General features: G+C 34.5%; 2 protein-coding genes across 3 annotated transcripts in view; both read right to left on the bottom strand.

Moving 5' to 3' along the window:
- Positions 1-1711: 1711 nt before the first annotated feature.
- LOC130900206 (integrator complex subunit 4) lies at positions 1712-5935 on the bottom strand. The gene is made up of 2 exons (XM_057810681.1): positions 4748-5935; positions 1712-3711 (listed from the first exon to the last, which is right to left on the bottom strand). Exons 1-2 carry the CDS (start codon positions 5667-5669, stop codon positions 1763-1765), a joined length of 2871 nt encoding a protein of 956 aa, XP_057666664.1. The 5' UTR covers positions 5670-5935; the 3' UTR covers positions 1712-1762.
- Positions 5936-7412: 1477 nt separating this feature from the next.
- The window catches only part of LOC130900201 (protein split ends-like), a 65372-nt gene continuing 57509 nt past the window's right edge, over positions 7413-15275 (bottom strand). For both annotated transcript variants that reach the window (XM_057810656.1, XM_057810658.1), the window contains 6 exons: positions 14005-14150; positions 13779-13942; positions 13262-13710; positions 12997-13197; positions 10526-10687; positions 7413-9618 (listed from right to left, as the gene is read on the bottom strand). In XM_057810656.1, the coding sequence (XP_057666639.1) occupies positions 9490-9618; positions 10526-10687; positions 12997-13197; positions 13262-13710; positions 13779-13942; positions 14005-14150 (1251 nt within the window). In that variant the 3' untranslated portion in view covers positions 7413-9489. The remainder of the gene's footprint in view (positions 9619-10525; positions 10688-12996; positions 13198-13261; positions 13711-13778; positions 13943-14004; positions 14151-15275) is intronic.

Raw genomic sequence — 15275 nt, 5'->3', positions numbered from 1 at the left:
ATTATTTCCTAGTAACTTTTTAGTGGTATGGTTTTCTAAAATTCTTCTTCTAGTTTAAAAACGGGGTATACACATAATTAAGAAAGTTAAATTTCTTTTTTAATTACTGATCTTTGGAATATTAGTTATATCGATTTTTTCTACAGAGTTGACAGAACTTTTGATTTGATTTATATGAATACTAGAAAATCTAAGGAAATGGCCGATATACGTCAAAATGATGGATGTGGGGTAAACCATTGACTTTTTCTTGTGTATCCATGTTATATTTTCCCGATTTTTTCCATTTTACGTGGATTTCATATACTATTTAGTCAGTCGTAAGTTTTGAAGATATTTAGAATCGTTAGTTTTTGCTTTTGTAAATTAACTTCCATTGTTGCGTGCAAGTTTATCAGATACGAGTGAATATTTTTAGAAGCTGCAAAATGATAAATCAATGGTAGCAGAAAAGAAAATTACCCCAAAGAAAGATAAGTCTGCAAAGAGATTTAGTCTGAATCTTGCTTATTTTCCACGCAGGCCATTTTTGATTTGGTGTCAGTCTTACAAACGACACTGACCTTAACGGCAAAAGCATTTGTTTATCCCACGGCGGCCATTTTTAAATGAGAATTAGTTTCCGAATAGCAACGCAATTAACGGGAAAAGCATTTGTTTACCCCACGTCGGCCATTTTTTAAATGAGAATTAGTTTACGAATAGCAATGAAATTAACGGGAAAAGCATTTGTTTATCCCACGGCGGCCATTTTTAAATGAGAATTAGTTTACGAATAGCAACGAAATTAACGGGAAAAGCATTTGTTTACCCCACGTCGGCCATTTTTAAATGAGAATTAGTTTCCGAATAGCAACGCAATTAACGGGAAAAGCATTTGTTTACCCCACGTCGGCCATTTTTAAATGAGAATTAGTTTCCGAATTGCAACGCAATTAACGGGAAAAGCATTTGTTTACCCCACGTCGGCCATTTTTAAATGACAATTAGTTTACGAATAGCAACGCAATTAACGGGAAAAGCATTTGTTTACCCCACGTCGGCCATTTTTAAATGAGAATTAGTTTCCGAATAGCAACGCAATTAACGGGAAAAGCATTTGTTTACCCCACGTCGGCCATTTTTAAATGAGAATTAGTTTCCGAATAGCAACGCAATTAACGGGAAAAGCATTTGTTTACCCCACGTCGGCCATTTTTAAATGAGAATTAGTTTCCGAATAGCAACGCAATTAACGGGAAAAGCATTTGTTTACCCCACGTCGGCCATTTTTAAATGAGAATTAGTTTCCGAATAGCAACGCAATTAACGGGAAAAGCATTTGTTTACCCCACGTCGGCCATTTTTAAATGAGAATTAGTTTCCGAATAGCAACGCAATTAACGGGAAAAGCATTTGTTTATCCCACGGCGGCCATTTTTAAATGGGAATCAATTTCAGAATTACACTAAGATTAACGGGAAAATCATTTGTTTACCTCACGTCGACCATTTTTAAATGAGAATTAGTTTCAGAATCACAGTTGTTTACCCCACACCGGTCATTTTTAAATGGGAATTAGTGTCAGAATCACACTGAAATTCCCGGTAAAAGCATTTGTTTACCCCACGGCGGCCATTTTTAAATGGGAATAGACTGATTTTGACAATTTATCACACCTTAACGACTTATTCGTCTTGAATTAGGATAATGGGAGAAAAAAAAAATGAAATGCCGAACTACAAATCGATTTATTACGAAAACGAAATTTTTCCATTGAAAATTACAAAGTTTTCTTGATCGGTTTGGGCGCAACGCCAACTTTGATAGGCCTACACAAATCCAACAGAGTCGGACTTACCTCCGCCATATTCTTCTTCTTTCCTATATCAGCTTCCGGTATAGCTAGAGCCACGTTGATTTCGACGTCACAAGCTTCCGACCAAACTTGATGAGATATCAAAACCGAGGTCAAAAGTCTAACGTTACAACCGACGCCGTCGCCGTTTCCCGATTTGTCGCACGACAAAGGTTTCATGTGAGCCGGCCTCGGCAAAACGATCTGCGTCCTCTGATCGGGATACTTAATTTTAAGACGCACCCTACCGGGATCGATCAAATTCACCAACTCGGCTTCGAACGGCACCGACATTATCAAACCGGCCGTAAATTTAAGCGACGTATCAGATCGATTGCTCGGCTCTAATATCACAGCCGAACTCATCTTGATATCGATATTCGGCGTCGGTATTTTCTCCATTTTAGCTTCGGTTAATATCGGAATCAGTATCCTAGCCACGGCTCCCGGTTTGGGTTCCTCCAATTGCGCCAATTCCGTTAGAACGATTCCGGTAAAATGGTCCGGTCGCAAACCGGACGCGGCCAAATCTTTCTGCATATCCTCGACGATCGTCAAAAAATGATGGCAAGGCGCCAGGGCCGAGGCGTTGCTGCCTTTCACCACGTAAACCAAATTCAGAGCCAGAGCTCGCAATCTAACCTGTTTTACCGAGCACTGTTCGACGGCGGTGAGTCCGACGAAGAAAAATTGCAACTTCAAACATAATTGCAACAAATTTTCTATGCCGGTCCTCAAATTGTGCGACTGTTGCGTAGCCAACGTACTCGGATTGGCCCAAAAACCCTTTTCCAATATTTTGTGTATTTCCAATTGGGCCGATATGTAGAGAGACGTGAATTGCGCCGCGCCCGCCACGCCGCCGTCCATCTCGCTCAGCCTGTTCAAATGATCTTTGGCCGTTTGTAATAACGAACCGTGCACCTTATCCGATATATCCAAATTGTTGATGACGTTATTCAAGAAATTCAAGCTTTCCGGGACGGTCGGATCGGGCCCGACGACGTTATCGAGTTTGGAGTCCGGCGGGTTCAGAACCGGAACGTACTGAGTCATGGTGTCCCGCAAATAGAGGTAGTGCTTTAGAGTGTGCGGCTCCAATAGTTGCACTATGGTGCGGGACCGTTTGGCGGCGTTCAAAATCAGTATAAGGAGGCATATGTATTGGGGGTTTTCGACGTCCGGCTCGGCGGTATCGAAAAACGGGTGTATATTCAAAAATTGCGGCACCAACGGCAAAACCAATTCGGGATGTTTGACGCCGATCATCTGCAAACAACGATAAGTCGATCTTTTATCTTGCGGATACCGCTTCAGGTTGTCCAATAATTTTTCGGCGCACATTTTCAAACCGGCCGACGTCGACATCCTGCACGACGCCAACATCCCGTGCAAACCTTCTCGGACTTCTTGGGAAAAATCTTCGAGGGCTCCTAGTATCGTCTCTAATTGATCGTCTCTTAAAATTATGTGTTCGGATATCAACCTCAAACTGTCGATGGCTTTGAGTCTGACGTCTTCGATTTCGTCGTTGAACATGTCGACCAGAAAATCTAGCGCCATGTTGGCGAAATTCGGGTTGGTTATCGATAATTGGCATAGGGATTCCACCGCGGCCGATCTAACCTCCAAATATTCGTCTTCTAATCCGTGCACGAACGCCCCGCAAGCGCCGCTGCTCATCAGGCTGATGCTATCGGCGTCTATCAATTCTTTGGGGGCGTCGTCCGCCCATTTTTTGCCGCTGGCCCATTCGCCGCTAGTCACGTTCTCCCAAGCGAGTTCGTGCGCCGTCCTTTTCCTTCTCATATTCGACATTAATTTTTTATCCAACGTTTGACACAAAAATTTCGGGCTCACCAATTTCATCGTACCTGTAGAAACAAGTTAAAAAAAAAAACGATAAAAAACTAAACTCCAAAACCAAACAACGAAAAAACTATAAACTTCATACGTCAGTGACGTCATTTCCTTATTGAATTTTATTCAACCTTTCACATTATAGGAACCTTGACAATTGACATCGCGATCAGAGCTACTTCTAGTTCTGTGGTAGAAATTTTGACATTCTAATTGAATATGTTACATGTATGTGAGAACGATAAAAAACTAAACTGAAGATATAGTAGAGCTAATTTTTTACATAATTTTAAAAATCCAAAACCAAACAACGAAAAAACTGCATTTTATACTATAAACTTAAACGTCAGTGACGTCATTTCCTTATTGAGTTTTATTCAACCTTTCACATTGTAGGAACCTTGACAATTGACATCGTGATCAGAGCTACTTCTAGTTCTGTGGTAGACATTTTGACATTCTAATTGAATAGACCTAACCTAAATTGCAATTTTTAGTCCTTTAAACCTATTGGTCTGGAGGTGTTTAAGAAAATTTAAGTTCGAATCACGAATTTTTATAAAGTTTTAGATAGATTTTGGAAAAATTAGACATTGGGCCAGTTCAAGAAAAATGTTACTTTCAATTCCCGATTTTGTTACGATGGGAGACACAAACTCTACCTTTAGGGCACTAAAAGTCTCTCCGCAGTTCTGACTATAAGGTGGGTAAAGACTTTTAATAAAAGTTTGTTTTTGTTCTCTAAGAATTTGAAAAAAATTTGACAAAACTTTCATATAGCACCCTAAAAATATATTACAATAGTTTTAGCAATTCAATTTAAACTGTAATACCAACAGATAATCAATAAAAAATATTTATTTATTGTTAAATTAAGTTTTTTTAAAACTGTTTACTTCCTAGACCCCTTTTTGTATGTTTTAATTATGGTTTGTGTTCATTTTAAGTTTATTTCATATTAAAATTGTTATTTTAAATTCATTTTATATGAAATAGATCTAAAATCAAGATAAAACATAAAAAATATGTATGAATAATCCTCACACTTACCTAATAATTTTGCAGCTAGCATTCTAACATTCATAGATAGATCGGTAACACCATTACAAATTTTACCAAACGCATCATCAATTAACCTTATTTCGTGTTCACTACCAGGAACTAAAATTTCATTTTCCGGATAGGTGTTTCCCAAAAGCCAAATTAATTTCAATACGACGAATCTAACGATTTCGTAATCATCTTTTAACGCCTCGCTTACATCCACGTAAATATTGGGATTGATTTTGAAATTTCTTTCGTGTAAGGTTAACATAGTGGAAAAAGCTTGACATCTAACTCGTGCGTCGTCGTGATTGAAGTACGATCTAACTAAATGTATTAATTTATCTGTATTTTCGTTTGTACTTAAGGGAAAATGCACTCCGAGTATTTCTAAACATTTCGATTTTACAATGTGACTGGTATCTTTCAAGTACACTTTAGCAACTTCTACTAGTTTGTTATGGAATGTTATAGCCGCATCGGTTACCAATCCCCCTAATTTTAATATAGTATTCATACCTTGAGCTATAACTTTATGAGAACTATCATTTTTTATCAATGAAATTGTTTCGTCTATTATTGTTACTATTTCGGAATTATTTTCAAAACCTATGTCGTAAAGTAAGGATAAAATTTTCACCCTTACCGATGATTCTTTTTCATTTTTAAAGTGATCGCCGAGTTTTTTAACAACCTCGGCGATATCGGTCGCTTCGAGATCTGTATCGGATATTTGAAGTAGTAGATTTAAAGCTTCATTACTAGTTTTGCATTCTTCTAGTAAATTAACTAAAGTTACAAAGTTCTTGCCCGTTGTGGATATTGGTTTCTTGACCAGACGAAGCTTTTTCGTTGGTATAGCTGAAGGTGTTTCTTGTATAGTTTGGCTATATTCTGCCAGAGCTCGTTTTTTTAAAACTGCAGCCATATTTTTCAAGTTATCGTATTTTAACTTATATGTAAAACTTCATAATGCTACGTCAACATCCAAAAGACTAAATAATTTCATAAAAATAATAATCATACGTTCATGCTGCGGACATATTTGTTGATAAATGAAACGTCAATTCTTCTTCTTTGTATACTTTCACCTGTCTTTATAAAGCTCATATTTCAGCCAGGTTTCCAAGTTTCTTAATTATCATTTTTATACACCTCTCATCTATCCTCTTTTTGTATAATTTAGTATGAATCGTCTATAAATAAGTTCATAAACGCCGCACTAAAGAAGCTATTCTTCTTTTGCACTTATTTCGATATTGTCTTTTACGCAATGAAAAACTCAGTCAGCGTACAGTTATAAGTTTATTTCTCTTTTAACATGTTATATTTGTATCAATTTCTCATTAAAGATAAACGAAATTTTTGAACTTGTAATTAATCTACATATAAAAATGTATAATTTGAATGTGACTACATTAACATGTTAGCTGTAATGATGTTATATCACGGCCATCTAATTCCAAAATAAAGTAGAATTTTGACAGAACGGTAAATTGTAAATATCAAATAATTACTTTGTCTATTTCTTTACAGTCATTTTTGTAAACAGTGTTTTGTACGTTGCTAGATTGTTAAGATGTTACGAAGACCGCCAACAAGTATTGAATTAAAGTTAGATGATATCACAGAATACGAGGAAATGAAACAAAGTAAAGAAAAACAGCAACAATCATTTAACGACCTACCTACATGGAAGCCAGGTCCAAAAAGTAATAAAGAAATATATTCTCGTGTGGGTTATGTACCATCGGATCAAGTTAGGAATACGTGCTTCGACGAATTACAATCCTCATCCAAATAATTGAATTTTTGTAGTTAATTGAGTATTGTTCCGAATATATTTTGATACGTGTTTTTCTGTTTTAAACTGGAGGTATTTGATCATACAGATTTATATGTTATTAATTATTTGTTGTATAATTTGTAAATTTTCTTGTGTAATATATCATATATTTACATCATATATTCACAATATTCAACAGAGTGGGTTTTTTATTGGTTTATAAATCCAGTAATACATTACAATTGTTGGGTAATCCGAAGGATAAAATATCAAATTTGGAGTGGTATATATGAAATTAGCCGTAGTGATGGTGATGGAAAGTATATTGGGCAGACTAAGAGATCCATAATGAAATCACAGACAACAACTAGAATTTGTTAGTTATTGAAGCTTGAAGGGTTATTTATGTTATTAGTACTGAATTTTCATTTTTTTAATAAACATGTAGTAGTATAAATGTGAAGATTCTCACCGAGGAGGTTTATAAAACAGGTTTCAGTTTACTGAAGACGATAACTTAACTTGGTTATCGAAACGTGCATTATACAGAGTAATTGTGAGTGTTGGTGAAGTGGTAGTGTAAACTGTGTGTTCAGTATCTTCAGGTTTTTGTTGACATCTTCGTCTAATTCTAGTTTATTAACATTTAAAAGATTTAGTTGAGAATCTAAAGTTTGAAAGCACGTTTTTCGCTTTATGTACTTTTACTATATAGCCCAAGTGTAGTTGCCAGTGATCCTTAGTTGAAAAAACTATCAATGAGAATATTTTTTGGTTCCATTAAATGTCAAAAAATTCTGTATTCATTCAATTTTCCGAATATTAAAGGGCGTAGGTAATTAATGACTTCATTTAGGGAAAGGGGATAAATAAAAAGATGTAAAATTATCGTAATAGTTATAATAATGTATACTCACAATACACAGTATTTTTTTTATATGTACAAAATTTACAGTATTATATAGACATCACAATGTTCCCTATATTATCATTTTTTAAATCAAGCTAACTTATACTTACAGCTAAAAATACACTGTACAGAAATGATGATAAATCAAAAAAGCTCAAATTAAAATCTATAATATTCACATATATGTTACAATGTAATTTAAAAAAATGATTGAATTTGTTATGCTACATATTTATATATATATTATGTCTATATGTTTTTCTTCTTCTTCAATATTTATAATAGCCATATTTCGAACTACAGAATGGGTAACGTGTAATTTTAATATTTACAACTTTAAAGCCACCTCTTTGAATCCGGGCTGTTGCTCATAAAATATTCCCCAGTACTCCCACCTTACACCATATCAAAGAATCGAATTTTTTCTGAATCAGAAACACTTTAACTTCATTTATAAAAAAAACTTGACCGCTAAATTATTTATAGAACTCGATTCTTTAAAATGGTGGGTAAACTGAAACAAATATATTAACAAAAAATCAAAATAAAATTCGATACGTAAACGTGGGAGGGAATGAGGGTAATGGAGAAGTAGAAAGAATTCAAATAAAGTGCTTGAAGTAATACAAAGTTACATTTTAATCCAAGACAGTTTTTTAATATTCATTTGCAATTGCTCTTCAGTAATCAACAAAAAAGTGATAATATTCATGAATTTAATAAAAGTATAATATAAAAATATGCATTTAAGCAATTTAGAGAGGTCTTACGATGATTTTGATTCCTACATGTGGGATTTCAACAGACCAACTCCTCCAAGTTCAATAGCTTTACTTTTAGCACTGTTTTTGTGATTATTTGTTGAATTTGATCCATAATATTTTTTTGATTAAGGTTTTCTACCTACCTTTGAAGTTCCTACAAGTTGAATAGCTTTGCTTTGAGCTCAGATTTTGTGATTATTTTTTGAATTCGGTTTCTCCTTCAAAATCACACATTTTTATTACCAAAGCTGTTTTTTAACCCATGAAATTATCTCAGAGTGATTCCCAAAGTGGTCCTGGTGCACCCTTAGGAGTCCACGGGAAGCTTTTCTCACAGTTAGATCTAATTTTTTTGTCGAGCTGATTGTATGATGTAAATGTATCAACTAAAACTAGTAAAAAGTATTTTGAAAGCGGTTAACGAGGAAAAAAAGTTGGAAATAGAAGTTCTACTCGATATACTTCATAAAATGTTTGAATAGAATATACATAATTCATCAAAAACATTTTATAGAGTTTTGATTTAGCATTTTGATGCAATAACCTGTTCGGAAACTTAATAATAATTAAAATGATATTCCAAAAAAAATTATTCGTACTTACTACCACTATCCCAAGTCTTGATTAGATCATACCCGGCTCGAAGGACCAATCTTTTTAACAGTATGTTAGTGTAGTGGTACCGACTAATTATTGATCATCGGAAATAATTTTATAGTTAGTGGGTGATATTCTGTGATGGATTAAAAGTTACCAGATTACCGTTGTGTAAATAAATAAACAAGGTGCGAGGAACAGCCCAAGTTCAAAGTAACAGAACGAAAATAAAATAGAAAAAAATCCTTGTACATCTTATGGGACATCTTTACAAATATTGCAAGGATGTTTCATAAATAGAACAAATTTACAAGATATTTACGAAAATAAAGATCTTCCAAATAAAGACATATTCTTCTTCTTTTTTTATATATATATATATATAAACTAAGTTCAATATGAGATCTCTTAAATAGGTAGTAAGTTATTTTTTAGCATGTTTTTTTTTTCAATTTTTTTAACATATTTTTAATAATAGTAATAACATTTTGTCAGAAATCACAGTGAAATATTTTTTTTTTAAGTATATTTAAAAAATCTTTACGGGCATAGCGTCTCCACGTTTAACGAGTTTTGTATGTAGAATTTTTTTTTTTTTTGAGAAAGAAAAAGTGTCGAATTTATATTATTGATTAAGTTTAAGGTAAAAGTCACAATTTTCGTTTTGATAAATAGTGATAACAACAAGTGATCACACCGTAGTTATAACTATGAGAAGGTGAGCGATATCAGCCACCCTTTCCAACAGACTAGGAGCGATGCGCCTCAAATTCTCATTGACAAAATCACAGGACGGGAAAATGTGAACGACATACGCAGGCTGAAAATAAAAAAAAAACAATTCATTATTAAACCAACAAAAAATATCAATTAACTTGGAGTAAATGTTAAAAACAATCAAAGGAAAAAGTCTTCACAAGAACTAGGAATTCAAGATGGGTTCGTGGGTCCATATCAAGACCTAACCTCAAAATAGATTGAGTTATAACTACCAAAGACCCGGGTTGCAGTTTTCACAAATCCTGTAGCTCAAGATTTGGTCCTGTTTGGATTGGTTGAGGTTAAAAACATAGTCACTTGATTGAATTAGCACTTTCGGACACCAAAAAGATTTTAATACTCTACAAAATTCGTCCATATTTGGAGTACTTGGAGCTTGGCTTCCAAGCATACCCCGAGGATGCTCGAGTTGATCAGAAACTTGGAGAGCTTTGGGGGACTCTGTTTTACCGAGACTACTATGGCAGACGCTCTTCTCAGCCGTCACAGAATCCCATCTAGAGCAGTTTTTACCCACCGGGTTCACCTGCAGGTGTCCACAACGTCAATTTATTGGGACTAATTACTACAGAAGTTCAATTTGACATAATAATGTCATCAAAAATCAAATATGAGCTGAAACAGTTGGAGAATTAGATGCGTGGCAATGGGAAGGGTTAAAAGGTTCGCTGATTATGGTAATAACTCAATTTTTGATGATAAAACTCATCCTCATAAGAAACGGAGTCACCTATCCAACACAGAAATAGATCCCGATGATATTTTGATGAAATGGAATGAAGAGATATGGTGAAATGGGTTCTAACAGATCGAGTCGAAAGAATACCAGATGGTATGGTATTTAAACTGGAACTGCGGGTCTCAAGAAGAAGTTACAACATTCGGAATGACTCAAGACGGAAAAAAGAAGTTATTATCATGAATATTGATGATAATGGAATACTTACTGGTTGCGTGGTACCGGGTGCGGCGACATTAACTATTCCGGCCGCCTGTTTCTGTTGTAGATAGGTTATAAAACCGCTGGTTAGGTTAGTAGACTGTTTAAGTACATCCATATGATCGTGACCGCACGGTAAAGCTAATAGCATGCAGTGTTCGTTTTCCATCTACAAAGAAAAAACCATAAATAAATAAATTAGATACATAAGAATAGAATAGAAAATTTAGTATATACAAAAAACTAACAATCAGATGAATAAATGGGTAGTAGATTAGAAAAAACTGTTTCTTCTTCTTTTTTCTTCATATATTTCCGGTACTAATGATGATTTTTGTACTTATCTTTCGCTATATTCCGTTTTTCGTCCCCAATTCTTTGATTTCGTTCATACAGTTATCTCTTCGGTTCAAATTGGTATTTATAGTCTAGTTCTTTAATTTCCTATTAATTTTCTACCGTGTTTGGTCTTTATCTTGTCCTACATAGCTTTCCCTACCATTTTTCATCGGTTTTTCATTTTCTTTTTGTGGAATTTTGTCTTCTATTTCTTTCCAATTGTCTTTCAAAAGTGTTTGTTTATGAAAAACCAACAGTCAGATGAATTCATGTTGAAAAAATGGGTAGTAGATTAGAAAAAACTGTTTCTTCTTCTTTTTTCTTCATATATTTCCGGTACTAATGATGATTTTTGTACTTATCTTTCGCTATATTCCGTTTTTCGTCCCCAATTCTTTGATTTCGTTCATACAGTTATCTCTTCGGTTCAAATTGGTATTTATAGTCTAGTTCTTTAATTTCCTATTAATTTTCTACGGTGTTTGGTCTTTATCTTGTCCTACATAGCTTTTCCTAGAATTTTTCATCGGTTTTTCATTTTCTTTTTGTGGAATTTTGTCTTCTATTTCTTTCCAATTGTCTTTCAAAAGTGTTTGTTTATGAAAAACCAACAGTCAGATGAATTCATGTTGAAAAAATGGGTAGTAGATTAGAAAAAACTGTTTCTTCTTCTTTTTTCTTCATATATTTCCGGTACTAATGATGATTTTTGTACTTATCTTTCGCTATATTCCGTTTTTCGTCCCCAATTCTTTGATTTCGTTCATACAGTTATCTCTTCGGTTCAAATTGGTATTTATAGTCTAGTTCTTTAATTTCCTATTAATTTTCTACCGTGTTTGGTCTTTATCTTGTCCTACATAGCTTTCCCTACCATTTTTCATCGGTTTTTCATTTTCTTTTTGTGGAATTTTGTCTTCTATTTCTTTCCAATTGTCTTTCAAAAGTGTTTGTTTATGAAAAACCAACAGTCAGATGAATTCATGTTGAAAAAATGGGTAGTAGATTAGAAAAAACTGTTTCTTCTTCTTTTTTCTTCATATATTTCCGGTACTAATGATGATTTTTGTACTTATCTTTCGCTATATTACGTTTTTCGTCCCCAATTCTTTGATTTCGTTCATACAGTTATCTCTTCGGTTCAAATTGGTATTTAAAGTCTAGTTCTTTAATTTCCTATTAATTTTCTACCGTGTTTGGTCTTTATCTTGTCCTACATAGCTTTTCCTAGCATTTTTCATCGGTTTTTCATTTTCTTTTTGTGGAATTTTGTCTTCTATTTCTTTCCAATTGTCTTTCAAAAGTGTTTGTTTATGAAAAACCAACAGTCAGATGAATTCATGTTGAAAAAATGGGTAGTAGATTAGAAAAAACTGTTTCTTCTTCTTTTTTCTTCATATATTTCCGGTACTAATGATGATTTTTGTACTTATCTTTCGCTATATTACGTTTTTCGTCCCCAATTCTTTAATTTCATTCATACAGTTACCTCTTCGGTTCAAATTGGTATTTATAGTCTAGTTCTTTCATTTCCTATTAATTTTCTACCGTGTTTGGTCTTTATCTTGTCCTACATAGCTTTCCCTACCATTTTTCATCGGTTTTTCATTTTCTTTTCGGGGAATTTTGTCTTCTACTTCTTTTTGACCGTCTATCAAAAGTTTGTATACGAAAAAATTTACAATAGAAGGTAAATCAAGTCCTAAAAATGGTAGATCATGAAAAACATTTTTTCTTACGGTCCTTCTTGTACTCATTTCTTTCTTTACCGTCTGCTATCCTTATTTTCCACTTTAAAATTTTCTATTCGTTCATTTGTCGGTCTTCTATATTTGAGTTCAGCTAATTATTTTTGTCTATTTTACTTCTTTCTGCTTCTTTATCTATCTTTTCGTTCGGTTCTGCCGTTCCAAATCCATCGCAACTCCATCCCTGCAGAGGAATCTATCCTATATCGGGGCCAAATTTATTACATCCTTTCCCCAATACGAATAATGTCCCCCCCAAACCGTTTTATTATCTCTTTATATCGGTTTTTCCTCCTTTTTTTTTTTTGGATATTTCATTTCCATTGCGTCGATTACCTTTTAATACAAAAAATTATGTATTAGAAAACTAAGGGGCGGATCTTAATCTTACCTGCATCTTCCTCGCCACTCCCTCGACTTGGGGTGGCTCCAACCTCATCCTTTGGAATATTCTGAGAGGGGGCGTCGATCCGTCGGTATTTTTGGGTAAACTACATTTGGCAACGTCGTCATTACCGGAAACGAAATACATTTGTACGGCCGCTTGATCGTTTTTAAGGGCTAAAAGACCTTGCCACATACACGGATATTGCTAAAAAACGAATTAATAGATATTTTATGAAACGAAAATAATAATAATAGACTCGAATATTTACCTTTAACAACATTAGTAAACTTTCGGCTTGCGGTGGTACTTGACTAGCGTGCGGCGGCGTCGCCGCTTGTAATCCCCTTTGACTAGCGGGCGCGTCCGCTCCTATATGTCGAGCGACGGCTCCCATAAGATTCCCCGCCGCTCCTAATCCGGCGCCGATTAATCCGTGCGCCGAAAGCGGCTCGATGTGTGTAGTCATTCCTCGATCCCCTAGACTTCCCATATGAGCCGTTAGAGCGGAATGTCCGCTCAACGGTCTATCCGGCGTGGCTATCGGAGCCATATGAGCGAGACCGCGATCGCTACCTAGAGCGGCCAAGGAACCGTGACTGGTTAGAGGTCTGTGCGCCGGCGGCGGTTCCGCTTGATCGTAGTAACGGTTAGAGTGGTGGTAGGGGTTGTTGCGCGCCGAAGAATGAACGTTGTAAACTTGACCGACTTGTGGTGAATCTGATATAAATAAAATCGTCGATAAATAAAATAAAAACTCGATTTGTTTTTATAAAAACCGATCTTACCCGTAGTTCTATCGTGCGGTGAATGTAAACTATGCGGTACTGCGGTGCTTCTACCCGTTAGAACGAGTCCCACCGATCCGGGTCTTCTCAATTCCAACGGCGGTGAAGTTACGGGTGCCTCTTCGCCTTCTTGACCGTCTCCCACTTTTTCCATTCCACCGGATCTACGGAAAACGAATTTTTTTTTTGTAACGGATCAACGACAAGAGTTTTGTTGGATATTTACCTCAATTGTTGTTGTTGTTGCTGTATTTGGTGTTGTCTGAAGTACTGTTGATACTGCATCACGTGACTCGGGTGCATGTAATGCGCTGGGTTGATATCCGGAGGACGTAACGGACCTGGTGGTGGAAAATGTGCGATTGCTTCACCCTAAAACATCCATAAAGAAAATTAATATACGAAATTTTAATTATTTAATGATTTAGTTATTGAAATCACATTGTAATATGCCAATCGTTAAATAGTTTTTCTTATTTCGTTTATTGATTATTTTGCGGTAGAGTAGACACTCCTGTTTTATAGACACTTCCAATATTTGAAAGAAATTAGTTTGTTGTCGATTTTCAATTTCGAAAAATTTGATTTCCAAAAGTCTTCTTCGCGTTCTAAAAGTAAAATTATGAAATATCTTCTTTTTTAAATGTTTACTTAATACTTTTCGGCCATTTTGTAATGATCATTTTATGTGGATAAAACAATAATTAGTAGAAAATGTTATTTGAAAAACAACAATGTCTAATAATAAAACAAGGTTATGTTTTTGACGTCACTACGTATTCTAATTAATCTTTTAAGGTTATGTGACCCCGATGGGCACACTTTCATTAATTTGTAGTAATTCGGTGTGAAATTGTAAAGTATTTTGCTTTTATTGCGATTTTTTGTTGTGCATATGTATTTCAAAACCAGTTTATTTCGTTACCATAAATATAAAGTTATTTTTAATTTTTTTTTTTTCGATAAAAAATCAGTTGTAACAATTTCTATTTGTTATTTTTAACTAATTCTTTATCGAATCAAAATTATTTATCACGAAAAATTGGTCTAACAAGTTAAAAGTTCAAAAAAGATAATTATTGTCACTCAAGGCCATTTTATAATAATCAATATTCTGACATCTGTCAAACTTTTAGGGGAATTCGAGGTTAATAGGGAAAATTATTATCTTGTGCACCAACACTGATGTCAACTTAATATTGTGACATGTGTCAAACTTAACCTCAAAAAGTGATTATCCCGTATATATTTTTTTGTTGTGTTTAAACATTTTCAGAACGTTTATACATTAAATATTGTTTAAGAATACAAATTTTTTCATAAACGTTCTGAAAAAGTTTAAACAAAACAAAAAAATATATACGGGACAATTACGTTTTGGGGTTAAGTTTGACAGATGTCACAATATTGACGTTACGTCAGTGTTGGTGCACAAGATAATCACTTTTAACTTCGAATTCCCCTAAAAACGTTTAATTTTGAGGTTAAGTTTGACAG

Source organism: Diorhabda carinulata, chromosome 12 (assembly GCF_026250575.1).
Source record: "Diorhabda carinulata isolate Delta chromosome 12, icDioCari1.1, whole genome shotgun sequence".
Taxonomy (NCBI): domain Eukaryota; kingdom Metazoa; phylum Arthropoda; class Insecta; order Coleoptera; family Chrysomelidae; genus Diorhabda; species Diorhabda carinulata.
The sequence above is the reverse complement of the archived record's forward strand: the minus strand, read 5'-3'. Positions and strand labels throughout refer to the sequence as shown.

Excerpts from the sequence above, each read along its gene's own strand:
- LOC130900206 (XM_057810681.1), bottom strand. The coding sequence starts at position 5,669 with ATGGCTGCAGTTTTAAAAAAACGAGCTCTGGCAGAATATAGCCAAACT. Across the intron at positions 3,712-4,747 it reads GCTAGCTGCAAAATTATTAG|GTACGATGAAATTGGTGAGC; the intron begins GTAAGTGTGAGG and ends TTGTTTCTACAG.